Source organism: Triticum urartu, chromosome 5A (assembly GCF_056163025.1).
Source record: "Triticum urartu cultivar PI428250 chromosome 5A, HENAU_Tu73, whole genome shotgun sequence".
NCBI classification, from domain to species: domain Eukaryota; kingdom Viridiplantae; phylum Streptophyta; class Magnoliopsida; order Poales; family Poaceae; genus Triticum; species Triticum urartu.
Window position 1 is genome coordinate 456,454,665 of NC_141877.1, and position 17,763 is coordinate 456,472,427.

A 17,763-nucleotide genomic window follows, 5' to 3' on the forward strand; every position below is an offset into this window, starting at 1 on the left:
GTATGCCATGCTGTGTACCAGATCTATTGTATACCCTACACTGTGTCAAGCAAGGGAGTACAATAGTGATCTAAGAGTAGATCACTGGACAACGGTCAAAATTATCCTTAGTGAAATAAGGAAATATTTCTCAATTATGGAGGTGACAAAAAGGTTCGTCGTAAAAAGTTACGTCGATGCAAGTTTTGACACAGATCTGGATGACTCTAAGTCTCGATCTAGATACATACTGAAAGTGGGAGCAATAAGCTAGAGTAGCTCCGTGCAGAGCATTGTTGACATAGAAATTCGCAAAATACTTACGAATCTGAATGTGACAGACCCGTTGACTAAAATTATCTCACAAGCAAAACATGATCACACCTTAGTACTCTTTGGGTGTTAATCACATAGCGATGTGAACTAGATTACTGACTCTAGTAAACCCATTGGGTGTTGATCACATATCGATGTGAACTATGGGTGTTAATCACATGGTGATGCGAACTATTGCTGTTAAATCACATAGCGATGTGAACTAGATTATTGACTCTAGTGCAAGTGGGAGACTGAAGGAAATATGCCCTAGAGGCAATAATAAAGTTATTATTTATTTCCTTATATCATGATAAATGTTTATTATTCATGCTAGAATTGTATTAACCGGAAACATAATACTTGTGTGAATACATAGACAAACAAAGTGTCACTAGTATGCCTCTACTTGACTAGCTCGTTAATCAAAGATGGTTATGTTTCCTAACCATTGACAAAGAGTTGTTATTTGATTAACGGGATCACATCATTAGTTGAATGATCTGATTGACATGACCCATTCCATTATCTTAGCACCCGATCGTTTAGTATGTTGCTATTGCTTTCTTCATGACTTATACATGTTCCTATGACTATGAGATTATGCAACTCCCGTTTGCTGGAGGAACACTTTGTGTGCTACCAAACGTCACAACGTAACTGGGTGATTATAAAGGAGCTCTACAGGTGTCTCCAAAGGTAAATGTTGGGTTGGCGTATTTCGAGATTAGGATTTGTCACTCCGATTTCGGAGAGGTATCTCTGGGCCCTCTCGGTAATGCACATCACTTAAAGCCTTGCAAGCATTGCAACTAATGAGTTAGTTGCGGGATGATGTATTACAGAACGAGTAAAGAGACTTGCCGGTAACGAGATTGAACTAGGTATTGGAATACCGACGATCGAATCTCGGGCAAGTAACATACCGATGACAAAGGGAACAACGTATGTTGTTATGCGGTCTGACCGATAAAGATCTTCGTAGAATATGTAGGAGCCAATATGGGTATCCAGGTCCCGCTATTGGTTATTGACCGGAGGCGTGTCTCGGTCATGTCTACATTGTTCTCGAACCCGTAGGGTCCGCACGCTTAAGGTTACGATGACAGTTATATTATGAGTTTATGCATTTTGATGTACCGAAGGTTGTTCGGAGTCCCGGATGTGATCACGGACATGACGAGGAGTCTCGAAATGGTCGAGACATAAAGATTGATATATTGGAAGCCTATGTTTGGATATCGGAAGTGTTCCGGGTGAAATCGGGATTTTACCGGAGTACCGGGAGGTTACCGGAACCCCCCGGGGAGCTAGATGGGCCTTAATGGGCCTTGGTGGAAAAGAGAAGAGGCAGCCCATAGTGGGCCGCGCGCCCCTCCCCTCCCTTGGTCCGAATTGGACAAGGAGAGGGGGCCGCCCCCTCTCTCTCTTTCCCCCCTCCGCGAGTCCTATTCCAACTAGGATTGGGGGGGGGGGAATCCTACTCCCAAAGGGAGTAGGACTCTCCTGGCGCGCCCTATGTGGCCGGCCAGCCTCCCCCCTTTGATCCTTTATATACTGAGGCAGAGGCACCCTGGAGACACACAAGTTGATCCACGTGATCTATTCCTTAGCCGTGTGCGGCGCCCCAGCCACCATAGTCCTCGATAATATTGTAGCGGTGCTTAGGCGAAGCCCTGCAGTAGTAGTACATCAAGATCGTCACCACGCCGTCGTGCTGACGGAATTCTTCCCCGACACTTTGCTGGATCGGAGTCCGGGGATCGTCATCGAGCTGAACGTGTGCTAAAACTCGGAGGTGCCGTAGTTTCGGTGCTTGATCGGTCGGGCCGTGGAGACGTACGACTACATCAACCAAACGCTTCCGTTGTCGATCTACAAGGGTACGTAGATCACACTCTCCCCTCTCGTTGCTATGCATCACCATGATCTTGCGTGTGCGTAGGAAAATTTTGAAATTACTACGTTCCCCAACATTTTGCGCTTGTACGAGCGCCAATTTTTACTTAAGCATCTAAAATTGGTATTGTTTATTTCTATTGTTTTTGTTTTTTGTCTGGCATCTCTATTTTTATTTTAATGATTTTTCCTGGTTTTTAGTTTCCGCCTTTTGTTTTATCTTCCCTCTCTTTTCAGGAAATATAGAATAATAATATATCTTTAACTTTTTTTATTATGCATTACCCTTTTTTCAAATTAAAATGTGTTCTAATTTTTGTCTTTCTACTGCATCATTTTATTCTTTTTATTTTTTATTTCTTTTAAAGTTATAATTGTAATTTGTCTAGTTGACTAAAGCATTACTAACCAAGTTTTAAGTGTGGAAGAAGTATGAAAGTAGTGGATCATGGTATTGCTCCACCTTTTCCCCCTTTTCCTCCTAACGTGGTTTTTTCTCAGAGACAACAGGTGAAACCGGGGGGGGGGGGGGTGATATCGACCGCGCGTGGCTGCAACCTAGTGGTGTTTTTGTCAAGGGAAGTTGTGTGCCTGTCGCTATGTGCGGAACTGTGAGTGTCCGCTTTGACTGTAACTCTTGCTGTTTTGTTGGGGTATTTGGGAGTGGGGTGTTTTGTTGGGGATTGGGAGTGGGGAGTTGCTTGTCTGCCACGAGGCATGCAAATGCAAGTGTCGTCACCAACTGCAACTACATGTCTTACAATTGTGTGTGTGTATGTTTGGGGGGGGGGAATTGCATGTTTGCCACTAGGCACAAACTACAAGTGTTGCCCTCGAATGCAATTGCATGTCTTCAAGGCGATTCAACTTAGTGGTGTTTTGTGGGTGAGGGGTAGTTGCATGTCTTCCAATAGGCACGCATGCAACTACATGTGTCGCCTTCGACTGAAACTAAAATTTGTTTTGTCTCTGGACGACGGGAGAGGGGTAGTTGCATGTGTACACTAGGCATGCAACTGCAGCTGTACCGCCCCGACCGCAACTACAATTGCGTGTGTACACTAGACATGCAACTGCAAGGGTCATCCCTGACTGTAACTGTATGTCTTCTAGCATGACTGCAACTGAACTTTGTTTTGTCGGAGGGCGAGAGAGGAGAAGGACTTGCATGTGTACACTAGGCATGCAATTGCAAGTGTCACACCCCGACTACAACGACACGTCTTCCATCATGACCGCAACTGAACTTTTATTTTGTTGGAGGGTGGCGGGAGAGTGGGAGCAGTTGCATGTGTACATTAGGCATGCAGTTGCAAGCGTCGCCCCCCGACTGCAACAGCAGGTCTTCCATCACGACCACAAGTCAACTTTATTTCATCAGAGGACGGTTGGAGAGGGGTGGTGACTGTTTCATGTGTACACTTGGCATGCGACTGCAAGTGTCGCACCCGACTGCAATTGTAGGTCTTTTCATCACAACCGCAACTAAACTTTGTATTGTCGGAGGGTGGTGGGAGATGGGCGGAGGCAGTTGCATGTGTACGCTTGGCATGCAACTGGAAGTGTCACCCTCGACTGCAATTACATGTATTCCATCAGACCGCAACTGAACTTTTTTTGTCTAAGGTCAGTGGGAGAGGGCGGGGGCAGTTGCATGTGTACACTTGGCATGCAACTGCAAGTGTCGCCCCCGACTGCAATTGCATGTCTTCCATCACGACCGCAACTGAACATTTGTTTTGTCAGAAGGCGGTGGAGAGGGAGGGGGAAGTTGCATGTGTACACTAGGCATGCAACTGTAAGTGTCGCCCCTTACTGGAATTGCATGCCTTCCATCATGCCCGCAACTAACCTTTATATTGTCAGATGGAGGAGGGAGAGCGGGGCAGTTGCATGTATGACACTAGGCATGCAACTGTAAGTGTAGACCTCGACTACAATGGCATGCCCCCCTAACACAAATGCAACTGGGCTTTGTTTTGTTTGATGGGAGCGAGAGAGGGGGGCAGCTGTATGTTTGACACTAGGCATGCAACTGCAAGTGTAGCCCATCGACTGCAATTGCTTGTCTCTTAATGCGGATGCAACTAGGCTTTATTTTGTCAAATGGAGGTGTGAGATGGGGCAGTTGCAAGTGTATGTTAGACATGCAACTGCAATTGTGACACCCAGTTGGAACTACATGTCTACACATCCGACTGCAATTGACTTTTGTTTTGTGGGAGGCACTAAGGGAGGGGCAATTGCATATCTAATACTAGGCATGCGATTGCAACTGTCGTCCCCGACTGCAATTGCATGTCTACCCATTTGATTGTAAGTGACCTTTGTTTCATCGAAGGGCGGTGTGAGAGGGTGACAGTTGCATGTCTGACACTAGGTATGCAAACTTCAATCATAGCCCTTAACTGCAACTACATGTCTGGCCACTAGTATTAGAGGTGCATTAACTAATTTGTATTTATGTGTGAGTCTCTTTGAGTTAGGAACAACATGTCTTACATCACGCCTATGTCTGCCACTAGGCATACAATTGCAAATGCCGTCCGTACTACAACTCTGTGGTGTTTTATGAGGGGTGCGATAGTTGCATATCTACCGCTAGGAGGGCGGAGGCTATCGTATCATTGATTTAATTATTTTTCTTCATTTTTTCTTGATTTACTTTTAATACATTTATATTGTTGTAAATACGCGATGAACATTTCCGTACAACACATGATAAATATTTATTTAAATATGCGATGAACATTTTTATATTATGCTGTGAAAAATAGACAAATGCGCGATGAACATTTCATAATATACAATGAATATTTTTATGAATACACGATCAATTTTTGTATAAATTTGAGATGATACAAATATAGGATGACCATTTATAAACACGAAAATACGAATTTGTTTTAATTTGACAAAATATATAGATTTTTTTCTCAGTTTTTAAATTATTTTTTCATAGTTTTCTTTTGGATCTATGAAAAAAAAACTAAAACAGAACATGAGTCGGCAGAACAAACACTGATGGCCTATGCAAGGCAACGGTTCGCTGGCTGTAAGAGACACATGCACAACAAAGTACTCCTTATTTTGTGCCATGGAACTATTTTATAAAGAAAAACAAAGCCCAAGTAAGGGAGCAAGCCCAACAAAAAGAGGAGACAAGCTAAGAAACATAACCCAACAGACCCAGCCCAATAGAAAATCAGTCACGCACATAAAATCCAGAAACCCAAACGATGTGATATTCTGCGTACACGAGGAAAACCTGTCGTAACTTTTGATTTTGTACGTGCTGATGTCACGTCGACTGAGACTTCGTCAAGTCTCAGTCGACTGAGACCTAGACAAACCCTTGCATCAACAATTATTCAATACAATTCTACAATTCATACAGAGTATTGAACCACCGTCAATTCCCTTTCAAAAACCAGGTGGCAGGCAGCCTAGTGTAGGAAAACATCGCTCAGTTTGCATGGCCATCGCCATCCTCTCTCCCACTTCCACCTTGTTGCAACATGGAAGACCCAAGTGTCGAGGCATGTTCTCCTAATAGTTTGGTTGTTGCAACATTGACTAAATACATCGGCTATAAGTCCGGAGGAAAACATCCCTTTCAGAAACCAGGTGGCAGGCAGCCTAGTGTAGGAAAACATCGCTCAGTTTTGCAACATGGAAGACTCCTGCAACATTGACTAAATTTTTTGAAATGTATTTGCTTGTTTCAAAAAAATATGTTCATCAAAATTTTAAAATGGTTATTCAATTTTGTGTGGTTTAAAAAATTGTTACATTAAAAATGTTTGATGTGTATTTGAAAAATATTTAACATGTATTTTAAAAAATATACATCATGTATTTAAAAAATATGTAGCATATATCAAAAATATTCCACATGTATAAGAAAAAAAGTATAATGTGTGTTTAAAAATGCAGATGTGTGAAAAAAATCCAAGCAAAACCAATGAAGAAACACAGGAAACCAGAGAAAACCCGTGAAAAGGTGAAAGAAACACAGAAACACACCATGACCGATCAAGAAGCACCACAGAACAAAGAAGGGGAAAACTACACGGAAGACAGATAAAAAAACTTGCCCGAAAAACCGCTCCCCAGAACTCTCAGGGTGTGTTTGGTAGCATGTATGAACCTAACCTAGTTGTTCTCATCTCATGCATGCTGAGTGTAGACATGCTGAGTCCATGTAGTTGCTGTTTTTTGGCCGTGATGTATACGCTGAGACATGCTGAGCTGAGATTTTGTTTGGCAGCCTGCATGTGTTTAGACATGCCGAACAATTTCGAATTCTGAAGAACAATTTCGAATTCTGAATTTTTTTTGAATGATGAACAAAATCGAAAAAATGTCAACACAAATTTAAACATATTTTGAAAATTTAAATAAAATTTGATATTCTAATTTTTTTGGAAAATTAAAATAAATTTCGAAATTCTGTTTTTTATTTGAACATATCTGAAATTACGAGTTTTTTTTGAAAATCTAAACAAAATTTGAAATTTTGAAAAAAAATAAAATTCTATTTTTTCAAAATTCAAACAAATTTTGATTTCCTTTTGAAATTCCGAACATTTATGATTTTTTTAGAAAAAAAATGGAATTTCAAATATTTATTGAAAATTCAAACAAAATTTGAAATTATGTTTTTTTAATTTAAACAATTTTGAAATTCAATTTTTTCCATTTTTTCTGAAATTCTAAAGTTTTTTGAAAATTTAAACAAAATTTGAAATTCTGATTCTTTTTGAAAAAAATAAACATATCTGAACGTGGTCTGGTCGGTGGGGATGAGTGTCAGGGCCAGCATAACTGCCTCCATGCACCCTGTCTGGGGTGCATGAGATGAGCATGGCCGATGGCACTTTTATGCATCAGATGAGCATAGCTCAGGTGAGCCCATGTACCTTACCAAATAAGCAAAAAATGGTCGGATTGGAAACTTTTGCCCTCATGCACCCTTCATGCACCCTATCAAACACACCCTCGTTGGGCCGGTGCATGCAAGATATAGCCCTGGCGGTGCACCACGTATGCTCTCTCACTCTCTGTCACCTGCGCGGCAGCCGAAAGAGTAGGAGACTGCTCGACCAAGGAGGTCCCGGAGAGCTAGCCTGCTTTTCTCGAGCATAGGAACGGGAACCGTTGGGCCAGGCCGGAAGCTTCGGACCCCGGCAAAAGCCACCCGGACACTCATGCCGCCGCGCCGTCCGATGGAAAACCGAACCGCCGTCGCCCGTCGCCCGTCGGGTAGCTCAAGGCTGGAGCTGGAGCGGGTACCGGCGTGCGCCGCGCATCGGATCCGGAGCTTTTGGCCGCTGCCGATCTTCCTCCGACGCGAGGGCGGGGCGACACCGGCACGTGCACGGTGCGCCGTCCATCGCCCATGCCTTTCTCTACCGATGATGGCCACCGGCCCCGCCCCCGCGCCGCACGCTTTTCGTGCCGCAGGAAGCAGACACCGGCCGAGAAACTGGGCCGGACGTTCTCTCGGATAGTGTTTCCCGCCAGAAAAAACGGGCAACTGCACGCACAGGGGCTATGAGTGAGTATGATAATGCAAGGTCGAAAGTACAAGTACTTGCAAATTTCATAAGATGTTCATTACTACTTATTTGATTCTCATAGATGCTGACAATGAATAAGGACAAAGCTTTTGGAGTTGTCTTCAAGACATTAAAGAGGGAATGGAGGTGAAGTATAAGTATTTGCAAATTTCATATACTAATATGCATATTTTTCTCATGTTTAACTTTAGCTTAAGCGAGTTTTGATCTTCCCTAGTACTTGGCACTTTGATTTGGCATTGGAAGATTTGAAGTTGGTCGTTTGGAGGCTTGGAGATGTGAAAGATGTCATGATGATTCCAACTTTAAAGTGATTTGTGAACTGTAATTTCTATTTCAGAACTTATATAGCTGTTGAATCATATACTATTGTTTTTTGTTGAAATTTACTCAATTTATGCTGCTGAAATGTGCTTGTTTTGCTGCTGAAGTGTTATTCTTTGTCGCCACTATGTTTGTTTAAATATTTTGATTTTATCGCGGGTTCCCCGTGGGTTCCCCGAAACCCGATGGGTTTAGGGGACGGGCAGAAAACTAGCCCCGCACACAGTGATAGGGACGGGGACGGGTTTATAATTTTTTCGTAGGGATGGGTTTGGAAAGGCAAAACTCGATGGGTTTCATCCCCGTTGCCATCTTGAGTCGAAAGATATATACTCCCCTCTATATAATTACTATTTCTCTCAAGGTTTTCGTGTCTATGCACCTAGCATCGGCGACATGTTTTGTAAGAGCATCTACCCAAACCGTCTTCAAACGCGTGGACGGAAAAACTGACCCAAACAGGCGCCTTAAACCATCTTCAAACGTCCGGGCTGTCTAGCGTCCTTTATATCCAGCTCAAATATGAAGTGTATATAAGGTGGCCCGGACGCGTCTGTCACATCAGACCGGCCCACCCCGACCACATAAATATCCTCATCCGGAAAAACCTAGACACATGTCAATCTGAACTCTACTTCACTTCTCTCTTCGTCCACTCCACTTCTGATCCCCTTCCCTTCGATCCGATGGCCGGTGATGGAAGCAGCGGTGGCTCTGGTGCAGAATCTGATGGCTCAAACATCGATGTGGAGGAGGTGGCCCTCCACATCGCCTTGAGGAGGTCACTACTCGTGCAAGGCGCCCTGGCAGCGGCTAATCTTGTTCCTCAACGCCCGTCGCCCGTCGACGCAGCATCGGCAACGTCGCCAGCCCTCCTGCTGAGCGCGCAGCTCTGACCGCTTTGCTTTGGAGGTGGTTCCCGACCGCTATTGGTCCTCGTGCCCGCGTCGGGGCCGGCCTGCACTTGGATGCCCGAGTCCGAGGCATGAGCAGCCCAGCGTGAGCGGCAGTAGGCAGCGGCGGGGGATGCGGTGTCCGCGCACCGTTCGCACGCGAGCGCGCCAGTCGATCCCAAGTTCGCGCTCCTCACGTCGGTCCTCCGTCGCTCTCTCACAACGGCAGAGACGAATGCGCGGCGCCTTCACCGCAAGAATGAAGTTGTTTGTAGTATGGATTTACCGTTGAACTCCAATGAACTATACTCCTTTTGTCTGGTGATGTAATGTTGATCCGATAAACTACATTTTGATCATGTTTTACGTAGCGTTGCATGGATTGTATGATTTTAAAGATTTAGATATAAAGGATGCGGGTGTGAAAACCAGCAAATAAGGCGGGCGTTGGAGGGTCTGGATGGCAGTTGGGACCTGTGCTGCTGTGTGCTGTCCAGGGTCCGCTTGTAGTAGATGCTGTAATCCCCTGTGCTTCACCGACGCGCAGGTTTTCTGGGTGGCAGTTGGGACCTGTGCTGCTGTCCAGGGCGGTTTGATGCCATAGGCAGTTGCGAAAGCTCGCCTGCTCGCGCCATGGCCGGCGCTCGATGTGGACCGGATTTTGAGACAGAAGATATGACCTTTCTTTCCTTCTTTCTTCCCTCACCACCCCTTTTGACCCTGGGGATACGTCGCCTGCCTCGGCATCCGTCCTTCCCTGCCTTAACGATAAAATTAACCGAGTCCAAAAAACAAAGCACTCCAAGAAACAGACAGTACCACTCGACGAGGCCACCGGCAGAACACAAGTAACCGACGGAGCAACCGTTCGCGCACATTGCGCCCGGCTAGCAGCCCTGTCTCCGCAGAGAAAATCACTAGCACCGCAGATGGCCATGGATTAGCTACCAAGTCCGTATAACCGTTTCATGATCAGTGTTCGTCTGGGGGTCGCCAGGCCGGCCGGACACAATCAGTAGCGGTGCGTTTGGATAAATGGGTTTCACTTGAATCCAGCTCGTCGCCGGGACCCGCCGGCGCACGGCTTGCTGTTCCTGTTCCTGCCCACTCAGCGGCGCCAGTGGCCAGTGCGCCATGATTTCTCTTCCCCACCGTGATTGCTCCACGCACGCTCCAAAAGAACGGCAAGTTGCCGATCGAATGCATATTCATAGCAGTGCTGCTACCGAGAACACACAGTGCTATTACTACTCGTCCATGGAGTAGTTCGTAGTTTTTCCATTTCGGTCTCGTCACCTTTTTTCGTATTCAATACGGGCAGATGAGATCTAGCCGAACCGACAGCCACAAGGATCGACCGACCGACCGAGCGCGGAAACGAACAAAGTGGCTAGGCATGCAACGCATGGAGTGCACGATAACTCCATGCACGCTGATGCTAATTTTCTCTATACGAAAAAGAACGCCATCTGTGCTCGTCGCTGCAACATCCAGCGCCACGGAGATCCAAACCGAAGATGGGAGGGAGAAGAGAACAAGTGGGAATACGTGCAAAAAAAGCTACGTATTACGCCAGGAAGCGAGAGAAAGCAAAGCAAAAAAAAAAGCGTTGGAAAATGCATGGCGAGCTTTGCCAACTACGCGCGGCACGGCAGGCATCTTACCTTAAACCCCCAGTGCCCACCGCCCAGGGGCATGGGCGCCACGCTCACGCTACATATCCGGGCGAGCCGAGCTAGCTAGCTAGGCGCACGCCACTCTCAGTCCACACTCCCCTCACGCTCCGCACAATGCGGTGCCTGCGCCTCGCCGTCGCCCTGCTCTTGCTCGTCGCGCTGCCCCTCGCGGCCGCCGCGGGGGCCAAGGCCAAGGCGCCGGCCGCGCCGCCGAACGCCACGGTGGCGATGGCCAAGGGCGGGTGCAAGGCCTTCGCGGCCCTGATCGCGGCCTCGCCCGACGCGGCGTCCACCTACGACGCGGCCGCGAGCGGCGGCATGACGGTCTTCTGCCCCTCTGACGACGCCGTGGCGTCCTTCATGCCCCGCTACAAGAACCTCACCGCCGACGGCAAGGCGTCGCTGCTGCTCTTCCACGCCGTCCCCGTCTACTACTCGCCGGGGAGCCTCAAGGCCAATAACGGCGTCATGAACACGCTCGCCACCGACGGCTCCGCCCGCAACTACAACTTCACGCTGCAGAACGAGGGCAACGTCGTCACCATCAAGACGGGCGCCTCCGGGGACGTCGCGCGGGTCAGGTCCACGCTGCTCGACACGGACCCCGTGGCCGTCTACGCCGTCGACAGGGTGTTCCAGCCCGTCGAGCTGTTCAAGCCCGCGCCGTCCCCGACCCCCGCGCCCGCGCCCGCCCCGGCGGCCGACACGCCCAAGGCCGGCAAGGGCGGCGCCGCGCGCCACCGCTCGCCCCCCGCCGTCGCGGACGCACCCGGGCCCGAGGCCGACGACACCGCCCCGGCGGACCAGAAGAAGGACTCCAAGAAGAGCGCGGCCGCCGGCGCGCCGCGCGTCCGGTGGCTCGCCGCGGCGCTGGCGGCCGTGGCCGTGGCCTCCACGCTGGCTTAGGGTATTTTATTTTCCTCCCTGGTGTCTGATCCATTGGCGTGATCGATCGTGGTGCGACGGCGTGTTCCTGTAGTGCTTCTTTCGCGGAAGACATAGTTGTGTGCTCGATTTTCATCTGCTTTCTTCTTCTCTTTAGATGTTCTTCTCTGTTTGTTTCTGCCATGATTCTGCTCGTGCTACATGAGAGGTTCCATGGCATCTTGAGCTCACCGGACATTGATGTTCTTTTGGTCGATCCGGCGACCGGTGAGTGAAACCTTGGAGCGAAGTTGCTCCGTGCCATGTTAACGGGCGCATTTTGCGAATTCTCGTCAACATGTTTTGAGATACTCCTAGTCCTACAGAGTCAATTTCTGGCTCAAATTTTCTATGGCGTCTTGGTCAGATCGTATAAACAAATGCAGCGACGACGGGTCCGTTGCTTGAACGGCGCGCAAGCTTTCATTCATTTCTTGGGACTTCAGCTGTCGGTGGATGCTTCGCTATCCCCGGCTCAAGCAGGTCAAACAACACAAACCACACATGAAAGTAAAAGTAGTGCAGGTGACCAGTAGAATCCCATAAAGAAGAGAGGAAGGAGAGGTGAAAAAGCTTGGCCCGGGCTGATGAATGCGTGGCGATCAACAACGAAAGAAGAAGAGAAGTAACACCACCTTCCATTTCGGGCTTTCGGCCTAATTATATCCCCCACATGGAGAGCTAAAGCTTAGCAGTGAGAGCACGCTGGGCCTCCACCGCTGCCGCTAGCCCACTACCCCATAGGGAGCCCAAACATCTTTTGGTGCAAGAGAGTGGACGGTGCACCCAGACGAGAGGATTTAATGAAAAGCAGTCAGCAATCATGTGTCGGCCGAGCAATCTCGTGAACGGTCCAGCAGTTCCCGCAGCCCGGCCGAGGTCGCCGACACGCGCGCGCCACCACCGCGACACCAGCGGCCGAGAGGAGCCATGCACGCCTAAAGAACGGCCACGGCCACGGCAACGGCAGCCCGCACGCCGATCGGCAAGCCATCCGCACGCACGCGACGCCGGCGAGCTAGTTCGTTAACCGACGCCTGCGCATCCACCCACGTAACGCACGCGCGCACCGGCGCAGTCATGGCTCGCACGGCGCTGGTCCTCGCCGCGCTCCTCCTTGCCGCCGTGGCCGTGGCGCCGCTGGCCAAGGCCGAGAGCGCCGCCGACGCCCCCGCCCCCGCCGACGCGCCGGCTGCAGACGGCCCGGCGGCCGAGTCCATCGACGAGTCCGCCCTCGCGCCGGCCGTGGAGGTTAACAGCCTAGCCGACACGCTCTCGCCGGCGCCTGCCCCCGACGCCTGAATGGATGATGGCGTACACAGTTGCAAGGATCTGTGTTCCTTTTCCTAAGTAAATCGTTCATGGTTGGATTTTTGGTTTTCCTAGGAAAGCTAGATGGATTATAGCATCACGAGTTTTTGCAGGGTTGTGGGTTTTGTGGAAATCTAGAAATAAAGCATGTTTTGAGAATACTTATCCCTATGATCCTTCAAGCTTGTTGGCTAGAATTCTGAAAATTATTACAGAAATGAGAACAACAAGAGGGCACAAGTATGAGGAGAAAGGCTTCTGCTGCAAGTGTTAACTTAGATCTTCGACAAACAGAGAGGATGGGCTCCAATGGTGCTTCGCATTGCTGGTTTAGCTGTTCATAGACGTTCAAGTTCCTAGTCTTCAGTTTGGCCTTTGTTGCCGCTGCTATGTACTTCCTCTGTAAACTAATATAAGAGCATTTAAATAGTGATCTAAACGTTCTTATATTAGTTTACGGAGGGAGTAGATGTTACTTCCTTGTGACAATTCTGGTTTAGGTATAGCCGAGGTCTTACCAGCGTTCTTTCGCTATGTGGCCTGAGAGTCACATATGTAAGAATGAAGTTAGTAATAGTTTGTTAGTGTTTGAGTTTGTTAGACAGTTTGCTTGGGATGTGTAGGATGCTGCTGATCGCGGTGAACACTCGATGGTTGGTGTGTATTACTATCAGATTTCAGAAATGAAAATTGGGGGAAAACCCCTTAATTCAAGAAAAAGTACATCATTCATATTCACATAAAGAAATAAAAGTTGTAGTGGTCATTTTTAGTTTTCGCCTAGTTTTGCTTTGGTAAGCATTCAAGACCGGTTGACCAATCCCATTTGTCGCCCATCGTGTTTCATGGGGCCCACCCACCGCTCAAACTCTTTCTTAACCCCTCACATGGAGGGCTCTCCTAGTCATTCGTTCCGCCACGTCTCTCTCTTCCTGTAGCCAATCTTCTACCTTGCATGTCCCTCACCATGCAACTCCACTCGACCTAGTTACATGCCCATCATCGACACGTAACTTGCCCTCCACCCCCAGACCCAATAGCAATGTCCATCCTCAACACGCAATTTGCGCCCTCGCGACCTCGACCAAGTTGCATATTCATTTTTGACATGCAACTCGCCCCAAAGAACGGACCTAATTGCATGTCAAACCTTGAGACACAACTCCACCTGACCCACTTGTATGTCCAGCCTCGACACAACTTGCCCTTCGGCCCGACATAGTTGCATGTCCACCTTCGACACATAACTTGCTCCCGAGACAACCCAACTGCATGTCCATCATCCACAAACAATTTGGCTCCTCCCCAATACTGACATACAGTTGCATGATAAACCTTGACACATAACTCCATCCCAACCTAGTTGCATTGGTATGCAACTTGCCCCTACATGATCCAATTGCATGTCACCCTTGACAAGCAACTTGCACCAATCGACCTAGTTTCATGTACATATTCAATGTCCAACTTGCTTCTCCCCCTCACTCGACCCCGACCCAATTACATGTCAAATTTGACACGCAACTTCGCTGGTCCACTTGCATGTCCTACCTCCACATGCAACTTGCCCCGACCCAACTTAGTGCATGTCAAACCTTGACACACAACTCAACCAGGCCCGGTTGCGTCAAGTTTCGACATGTAACTTGCCTACCAACCAGACTCAGTTGCATGTTCGTACTCGACACACAACTTGCCTGCCAACCTGACCTAGTTGCACGTCCACACTCAACACACAACTTGGCCCTAACGCCGACCCAATTGCATTTCAACACTCAACACTCAACATGCCCCTCAACCCAATCTTGCCTATGAACACTCACACACAACTTTTCCTGACACCAACCTAGTTGCATGTACAGTAGAACTATAACTGCAAACGCGGGCAATTTGATCAGTTTTAAATATGTGAAATCTTTTTAAATAACATTGAACATATTTTAAATGCACGACGGATTTTTTGAATACAAGAGTAAAAATTTCAAATACAAGTAAAACATTTTTTTTCAAATATGCCATAAATATTTTTTAAGTAACGTTCAACAAATTTTAATGGATGTTGAACACTTTTTAAATATGTGATAACATTTTCTAAAAGAACATTGTCAAATTTTGCACAACGATCATTATATCAATACTTGATGGATATTTTAAATACAATTTGATTTTTAAATACAAGATGGGCATTTTTCTTATAATGATGATTTTTTTAAATGCACATTGAACTTTTTAAAAAACACATGATGGACATTAAATTTACGAGATTGTTTTAGGCCCATGGATAATTTTTGAAATGATTTTTTTAAATTTCTCATGATTTTTTATTAGCATTGTTAGTTGTGCACACAACACACATGTCTTGTGTATCCTTTGTATAGAACCACAACTTGTAGTCTCCCATTCAAAATAGAAAAACTTGCCTATCAAAAAGCAAACAACTTGGTGCAACAATTTTCTCTCTCTCTCTCTCTCTCTCTCTGCGTGTGTTGTGCATGGGACTTTTTATAGTGACTTTTTCTTTGGCCGAATTGTTTTTTTTGTTAAAATGTGCAATGTGTACCGTTTTTAAAGCCTTTTGTTTTACCATAACCCTTTTATTTTACCATACACTTTACTTGCCCCAGCATGTGAATACTTTTTGTCTTATGCAACAACAACAACAACAACAACAACAACAACAACAACAACAACAACAACAACAACAACAACAGTGACAATAAGGGCATCCGCAATGTTGTGATGCCAAATTTGTGATGTGTTCAAAACTTTGGCATCAATGTCAAATAGCCCATTTCTTCACAGTGTACATGTTTCTCATATTGTGTACACCGTGCGCAAAGATTTAGTGGTTTAAAAAATTCGTCTAGATACATCCTTTTTTGTTCATTTTGATGACAAGTATTTCCGGACGGAGGGAGTAGTATTTTATTGCCTTGGGAAGTTTGGCATTGAAGCACGAAGAAGCTTCGGTTCCCATTGATTTCGCTATGTCACTAGTCTCCACAACGTGTAATGGGGCTGCCAAAAGCTGAAGCTCAATCTGGCACACATTGTGGGTGCCCTAACAACGACAATAGCCCAGGTGTGCTGGAGAGGGCCCGGCAAGACAAAACAGTGTCGAAACAAAAAACAAAGACAACAAAAACAAGTGGGGACAACGAACGCCAAACTTGCACTGCGGTCACAAGGAGTGGAGATCCATCCAGCGGCTGGAGCAGGATCTGAACCCGTCCCGCGGCTACCTACAACCGCGCGCCACCACTACGCCGTAGCCACCGCCCAGAACCACGCGCGACGCAACGTCCAGGCAGCCCCGCCCAGAAATAGCCACCTCCGGCAGCTACATAACACCGCCCCGACGCCTCTCCCCACGCCACATCCACAGCGACCCAAGCCTCAGAGATCACCACATACAGCAGCAGCACCACCGCCACCGCCACCACCAGGAAGCGCAGTAGTCGACGCAGCTGAGCCATGGCCCGCCGCACGGCCCTCATCCTCGCCGCGCTCCTCCTCGTCGCACTGGCCGTCGCGCCGTTGGCCAATGCCAAGAAGGCCGCCAAGGAGGAGAAGTCCTCCGACGCCCCCTCGGCCGACGCGCCGGCCGCCGACTCGCCCGCGGAGGGGCCCTCCGACGGACCGGCGGCTGCCCCCGGGCCCGAGGGCATCGCCGGCCTCTCGCCCGACAACGACGACAACGACGACAAGTGAACCCGAGTGCATGCCCTTCTGGAAGGATCCGCTCCATGCTGACCAGATCGTCCGCATGGATTTTAGTTTCGAGACAATAATAATAATAATACTGCTACGTGTAGGCCTGTTGCCCTGCTAGGAGGATGCCGTCGTAATTCAAATTTTGGTTTTTCCGTCTTTTCAAGTGTTATTGTGAGCCGTGTTCCTTAATTCGTGTTATTTGTAATAACAGTATTTACTGAGTCAAATATTTCTGTGTTACCATATATATGGCTCCCTCCAGTTTGCAAATCATTTTTAAGTAACACACATTCTCATATGCCCTAATTGAACGCAACAATAATTCGGTGAAAATGCTATCTAGTGAACATTTGTCAGAAGCCCAATCCTGACGAACGCCCAATCTAAATGATGGTGGCAGGTTCCTGCACAAAACTGCCGTTAATTAAACAAACTGCATTGGAAGTTTTGCGAAAATGCCACTCCTCCTACCAAGACTGCTAGCCACGCCTTTCACAAATGCCATGCTGGCTGGAAATGGCTCTTGGCTATTGCGGTCCTAATTTAGGGTGTTTCACCGTAGACAAATAGCCGTCGAAACAACTTCTAGCAAATCCAAGAAAGAAAGAAAAGGATTACTACACGTGAAAGAAATTACACTCCATAATCCCATATATAGACGTACAAGATCTTAAAATCACACTTGGAACATGTGTTCCAAGTCAGAAAAAAAACACGAGACATATAAAATTAGAGACAGTTCCGCCATAACCATACTACACATCCTTTTTTATTCAAAAAATCTGCATATGTATTTCGGGGGATCATAATTCTGTAAAAAAAGTGTACTAAAGGCTTGTGTAGGTATTTAATTTGGAGGATAGTTGATGGTTATTTTGGAGTATATTCGTTGTTTGATTTGTAGCATTTTTGGCCCACTGTAATTGTTCGCCACGGATGCGCTTCCCTATGGCAGATTTTATCCCTGAGGGCTTTGTTATACTCAGCGTAATTTGTGCTTGAATAGAATATATGACACCACTGGCATCTTTTCTTGGTCGAAAGAAAAAGGCATGATATTCTAATCTTATATTCTAGGCTCCAATGTATTATTCACATATATGGGCTTTAAGTATAATCCACTTTAATCTTGAAATTCCAGATGAT

General features: G+C 47.1%; 2 protein-coding genes across 2 annotated transcripts; both read left to right on the plus strand.

Annotated features, from left to right (window-relative positions):
• The first annotated feature begins 10,670 nt into the window (after positions 1 to 10,670).
• On the plus strand, positions 10,671 to 11,909 carry LOC125556205 (fasciclin-like arabinogalactan protein 1). The gene has a single exon (XM_048718986.2). The coding sequence runs from the start codon at positions 10,783 to 10,785 to the stop codon at positions 11,572 to 11,574; it is 792 nt and encodes a 263-aa protein (XP_048574943.1). The 5' UTR covers positions 10,671 to 10,782; the 3' UTR covers positions 11,575 to 11,909.
• A 4,307-nt stretch (positions 11,910 to 16,216) lies between these two features.
• Positions 16,217 to 16,896, plus strand: LOC125556206 (uncharacterized). Its single transcript, XM_048718987.2, has one exon. The coding sequence runs from the start codon at positions 16,378 to 16,380 to the stop codon at positions 16,612 to 16,614; it is 237 nt and encodes a 78-aa protein (XP_048574944.1). The 5' UTR covers positions 16,217 to 16,377; the 3' UTR covers positions 16,615 to 16,896.
• Positions 16,897 to 17,763: the final 867 nt, after the last annotated feature.